Here is a 6,050-nt window from a genome sequence, read left to right as displayed (position 1 = left end):
CTCCTCCCTAGTGGGTCTCACGCTTCAACCCCTTGTAGTGGGCCAGGGAGTCCCCAGTAACTCTGTCTCCCCTTGGAGGTACCTTGCTCCAGCTTCCTGATGCTGGCTGGGGTCAGGGGTTTTCTCCTCCTGTAGCTGCAGAGAAGCACTGTCTCCTATCCCACAGGGGAGTGGTGTCTCCTCCAGCTGCTACCAGCCTTCCAACAGCTTCCTCCTCCTGTGCTTCTCCCCCTTCATTTAGGGAAGGCAGGGTTTAAGTACACCTGGACTAGCCCTTCATTAGGTCCAGGTGTCTCTAATTGCCCTGCAATCATCTCTCCCCTGCTTGTAGGAAAAAGGGTTTTTGGCCTTCTAGGGCTCACACTCTGGCCCTGGTATGCCCTTTTGAGGCCCTCTGGCCTGACTTTATCACACAGTGATACAAACAATCATGACACTGTGGTGTGCAGAGGTGGAGACTTTATTTACAGGACGCAGAGTTATCCTGCGGAACTCACTGCCACTGGATATTAACGCCGTTAGCAGAATTAAAACACAACACGCCCTCGACCTTTCTGAATAACTAGGACATCCACAGTCCTACTAGGGAGGCGTGAAAGAACGTGTAAGGGACATTATCTCTTTGGCATCAGCGTATAAACCAACTTCTCCCTGCATGTGGGGTTAGGAGGATTCTTATCACGTGGGCAGGTTATTCCAGAATTGCCTGGTAGGGGGTGTCTTCTTCCTCTCGAGTATCGGATCCAGGACAGGGCTGGAGCAGGGATTCTGGACTAGATTGGCCAGGGGTCTGATCCCATGTGGCAAATTCTAAGGGCTTGTCTACACACAGGCTTGGTTTGGAAACCGAGACAGTTAAGGAGCTGCAGGGGCTGCAGTGAGAGAAGCCCCTTTCCACTGAGCTAAGAGCATGCCCAGGAGGGGGGGGGGTGATGCTTTAATTGTTCCAGGAGAAAATCACCCCCACAGAGCCACAGAGCGACACCGGTCAGCAGCTGGGTCCAGACCCGGCGATGGACAGTAAATCAGCCCCAGGTAGGGGCATGTTTAGACACTAGAGTCTGTTCGAAAGGTGGATGGGGGGAAACTGAGGCAGGTGCACCTGTGGTACTGCAGGCGGCTGCTATAGGGCGCCTCCGAGCAGGGCCGATTCTCCACCACGTGGACGTCGCCCGCCCTATAGAAATTCCCCTCCTCTCACTGCGTGAACTTTAACGCTTCGGAAGCTGCAAGCGAGCGTCACACGCAGCCTCCCTCGGCCTGGCCAGCTGGGGCAGGGCCGCGCCCGGTGGGATCAGCAGTCGCAGCAGAAGCTCCTCTGCTCTCAGCCCCGTCTCTGCCCCCCGCCGGGGAGGACGTGCACCGCGATGATCCCGGCACTCAGGGCTCCCAGCACCAGCAGCAGGATGAGGCCCTTGACGCGGCAGTAGGACAGCGACGTGCGGGAGGCCGGGGCTGGTGGATTGGTAAGGAAACAAAGGGGAGCAAGTCAGCTCGTGCAGGGGGCAATCGGGGATGCCGGGCGGTCACTGTGCCCCACCAGCACAGCCGGGGAAGGGGTCAGGGGCCCCGCTCCATGCAGGGCAGGAGGAGACACTGTGCACACAGGGCTGGGTCTGGCTGGGCCCCGCTGACCTCGGCTCCGGCGTCTCCTTTGGGAATCGGAGTCAGAGGCAGCGTCCTGCCCCTGTGCCCAGCGCGCGGCGCCAGAGGCGCTGACACAGACCAGCCCCCTCCTGAGCAGGGGGACGGGCCCCAAAAGGGCCCCTTGAACCCCAGTCTTTGCCCCTTGCGCTGCCGGCTGCTCCCTGCGCCCCCCAGCCGTGAGCAGCTCATCACCCCTGTGCCGTGAGCCCTCCCGTGGGCAGCCTGGGCCGGATGTTGCTGCCCCTTCCTCGGCTGTCTCCCAGCTAGGAGCCTTCTCCGAGCCGGGCGAGGGAGGGGGTAGCTGGGCTGACGCGGCCCCTTCAGTCAATCACGGTTTGAGACCAGCTGTGTCCAAGAAACAAACTTCTCGGGGTCCCTCCAACTTCCCCAGCCTTGCCGATGTCTCAGCCCGCGCACGGCTCAGGCCCGGCTGTCGCCCATTGACCCTGCCGCACAAATCAAGTGGAAAGCGCTGCCCGCGTGGCAGGTTGGCAGGTTCAAATCTGCAGCAAGGCGGCTGCTGCAGGAGGCGGGTGGGTGGGTGGAGGGGCCGGTTCTGTCTGGGATGAAAGGCCTGGGGGGGGGGGGGCACAGTGACCTGCTGCCAGCTCTGCCCGTGGGAGCTCTGGAGTTACCTGGGCAAAAATCCTCTGCAGGGGCTGTCCTGGAGCTGGTGCTGACGGGGTTCTGGGCTGTGCAGGTGAGGTTCCAGGGAGCAGTCTGGGGTTTCCGGGAGATGAGCAGAACGGACTCATTGATTACAGAAGCGCCTTTTTCTGGCTGAGTCCAGCGGTAGGTCACATTCTCCCCTCCGTCCCTGACCGTGCAGGTCAGGCTGTAGTCACAGCCTTCATCCCCACAGGTCACTGAGCGGCAGAGGATGGTTGGCTCCGGCACTTGCCCTGCCCGGGGGGAAGAGAAACATTCAACAGGATGGGATCACAAGAGCATCTTATTAGCTGCAGCCTGGAGCCGCTGGGGGAAGACGAGCGCAAGGAGCCCTCTGCATCCGCACCGCACAGTTGGAGCAGGGGCAGGGGGGAGTGTAATGCTCTCACAGCTAGGAAGTGGAGGGGGGTGGAGAAGAAAGGGGTCATTCAGGGTCTGCGGGGGGGGGGGGGGGGGAATGGGGGAAGGTGCAGGAAGCTGGTTGTGGGTCTGAGCTGATGAAAAGATCCCAGTGAAATTGTTTTTCTGTTGCAATATTTGCTGTTGTTGCAGTTTGACACTTTCCCGGGGAAACGTCCATTTCAGGGAAATATTTGAATTTCCCAAAGTGACATTTTGGAACAAAACCTTTCGTTTTGCACAGCCGTGTTGGCTCAGACCCGGGGTGTTGGCTCTGCAGGCTGAGAGGCTGAGCGACCAATCAAAGCTTTGAAAGGAAAGTTTTGCTTTGACTGACAATGTTTGAAAATCTTCGTTTCTGAATGGAAAATTGTCAAACCCTTTTGTTCTGTGACTGTTTTTGCTCCTTCCACTTTTCTCCTGGCTGTGGGATGAAAACCGCTGTGGTGATAGTGGCACGGCCTGCGTGATGGACGTGCTGTGTCTGACCAGCGCTGCTGGGGTGAAGATCAGTCTGGACTGGGGGGTGGGGAGATCGGGGCAGGGCGGGGGAGATGGATGGACAGGTGGAGCACTGGGTTGGGTGAAGGAAACCTACATGCCAAGAGCAGGTTGGGTTTGTGATGGACCAGGGCTGTGTGTGTGCGGGGAAGGGACCAGAGCAATGGGGTAGCATCCGGGGCGGGGGAAGGGAGCTGCAGAGGATGAGTGGGGCAGGGCTGTGGAGGGGGAGCAGAGAGGCAGGGCAGTGGGGCTGGGAGGGGGAGGAAGAGACAGGAGGGAGGAGGAGGAGGAGGAGCAGCTGCACTCAGACAGGACCCGACAACCCTTGGGTCTCCCAGAGGAGCTGCCTGAGCTGGCTGGGTTCCGGCTCCGACCCGGGTTTCATCTGCCCCACACTTACGGTACACGCGCAGCATGAAGCGCTTGATGACCTTGTCTTTAGCCGTGTTCGCTTGAGCTGTGTAGAGGCCTGCGTCCTCCATCCTCAGGCCGGTGAGCTGTAGGGAGTAGCTGTCCTCAGGGGTTCCCAGGCGTCCCTCATAATTTTTCTCTATCACAGCGACAATGGGTGGTGTCCCTGCTATTACAGTTACTAGACTTTCTGTTGTGTTCACACTCCAGGCAGCGATCTCGAATTGCTCTGCTGGGATCCCCAGAGGGAAGGTGACCGACCCTCCCAGAATCCCGCTCAGCTCCGTCGCGCCTGCGTCTGCTCCGCCGTGCTCTGCCGCATGAGAGGAGAACAGGAGCCTTTAGGGCCAGATCAACCACACCCCGTAACCCCCGCCCTCCCCCCCAGGCCAGTCTCCTCCGCAGCTCCTATGAAAGGCTCCCTGGGAACCATGGGGAGCTGCTGCTCCCAGGCCAGACCCCGACCGGGGGAGGGGACAGTACCGTTTCCTATGGAGCTGGACCCAACCCCCCCCCCCCCCCGATTCCAGATCACAGAGCCCCAGGCTCCTCCCCATCCCAGTCCCAGATCAGGGAGTTTGGAAGCATTTGACATTAACCCCTTCACGCCGGAGCGAACTGGAGCAGGGTGGGCTCTGCTGGGACGTGCTGTGCTATGTCAGGCTGGAAATGGGGCGGGTGCCGTGGTGGGAGGGGGGGTCCCATGTGGTGACCCAGATTTCTGACCCCTGCTAGCGCTCACAGTGATCAGGATCACAGAGCGTGTGTGTGTGTGGGGGGGGGGTTACCCTGATGGGGACGTGTTCCTGCCACAGAGACGTTGCAGCCACTTTCTCCAGGGAGCAAATGATCCAGGAGCTGTTTTAGCAGCCGGGTCAGGTCGTGCTGGTGCCGGGGAGGCTCAAAGAGTCGCTAGATGCTGTTGACGCCCTAGCGCTCCGTGGCCGGGGACTGGCGCCATCCTGCACTGCCTGGGGCTGGCAGCTCCTGCTCAGAGCTCACCAGAGCAGCTTTTCTGCTGGTGTTTCAGCCCCGCCAGCCGCGGCTGCTTCTGGGCCCGGGACCGCGCAAGCAGAAGTGAAAGTGACGAGGGGCTGAGATCCTGGGCCCGATTCTCCATCGCTCTGCACCTTGCCGGGCCATTTCCCCCAGTGCACAGCGAGTGTGAAACGCTGCCGTTGTGATCCGGGATCACTGCACATACAGGGGACGGGAGAATCAGCCCATTGGCGGGCTCCGTTCCCCAGTGGACGTGGAAAATCTCAGCCATCGCCTGCATTCGCCAAAGGGTCCGGCTCGGTGCACCCGCCCCGTGGTTCGCGCTGCGCCGGGCCCAGCTGTCGTGCAGGGAGGGGCCCTGCCACCTCACCCTCGTGACTCTCACCGGTGAAACGCGTCAGCCCCCCGCCCCTCTCCTTTCCCGCGCCTTCCCTCTCTCTCCAGGGGCCTGGGTGGATTGGACGGCCCTGCCGCGGCTCCGGGCGCAGGTCACACACAGCCTCTCAGCGTGGCTGGCCCTGGCTGTTGCGGTGTAGGTGCTGGGGAGCAGGGATCAGGAAGCAATAAACAGAGCAGCTGCCAGGAAAGCAGCAATAACGCTGCTCCGCCACCCACCCGCACCCACAGGGCCAGGGGCCGGGGCTCGGTGCATCCCCTGCTGCAGCGTGGCCACCTCGCTGTGCCCCAGCCCCACAACCTGGCCTCTCCTTTTCCCTCCTCCTCCCCCAACCCCTCCAGTGCCCTGCCCCAAAGTCCCTTCAGGGTCTGCGCTGCTTCCCTCGGGCCGTGTTCCCAGCTGCTGGTGCAGCCCTGGTGAGCAGCAGTTTGCAGGGCTGGATTAACCGCAGGGGAAATAAGGCAAAGGCATCGACTCGAACCCCGGCGTGGGGTGTGCAGGGGCCGCTCTTTGCCACCATTTCCTGCCCTCGCATTCAGACGGATCACTCACCGGCGAGCTGCGAAACCAGCAACAGGAAGAGAAGGGCACAAGGCCGAAGAGCTCCCTCCATCCTGACAGCCGGGGGCAGGCAGAGCGGGCGGCCCTCAGGCCACAGAACGGCCGTCCTGAGCGCGCAGAGCCGGAGCGGGTTGGCCGGCAGGGTCTGGCTGAGCGGCCGATCCCATGTCCCCTCTGACGGTGCAGACGGGCAGCCGAGCACTGATCCGCCCCACAGCTCTGTCACTTCCCCGTGAGAGGCTCTTTCCTTTTGTGGTAACTTGGCCAACGAGCTCAAAGCAGCCGAGTTCCCCAAACCCACCCCAGTGCAGGGTTAGGACCCCGGAGTGGGGACACCTGAGCCCCTTCCATAAGTGACCATGACAAGGTTGGGGGTCAAGCCCCCCAGGGATCCTGAGCCCAGCCTTGCTGGGTTTACGGGGAGCCCCACACAGGAGAGGGGGAGGGGAGCCCTCCAGGCCAG

The 6,050-nt window shown here is 61.4% G+C and overlaps 1 protein-coding gene across 1 annotated transcript; it reads right to left on the bottom strand.

Moving 5' to 3' along the window:
* Positions 1-1,324: 1,324 nt before the first annotated feature.
* LOC137152338 (SLAM family member 9-like) lies at positions 1,325-5,639 on the bottom strand. The gene is made up of 4 exons (XM_067546895.1): positions 5,579-5,639; positions 3,620-3,943; positions 2,283-2,549; positions 1,325-1,455 (listed from the first exon to the last, which is right to left on the bottom strand). The coding sequence occupies exons 1-4, from the start codon at positions 5,637-5,639 to the stop codon at positions 1,325-1,327; spliced, it is 783 nt and encodes a 260-aa protein (XP_067402996.1).
* Between the last annotated feature and the right edge of the window lie 411 nt (positions 5,640-6,050).

This window comes from Emydura macquarii, unplaced genomic scaffold, assembly GCF_026122565.2.
Source record: "Emydura macquarii macquarii isolate MOO-44397 ecotype Brisbane River unplaced genomic scaffold, CSIRO-AGI_Emac_v2 contig_1190, whole genome shotgun sequence".
NCBI lineage: Eukaryota > Metazoa > Chordata > Testudines > Chelidae > Emydura > Emydura macquarii.
This window is presented reverse-complemented; position numbering and strand designations above follow the sequence as displayed.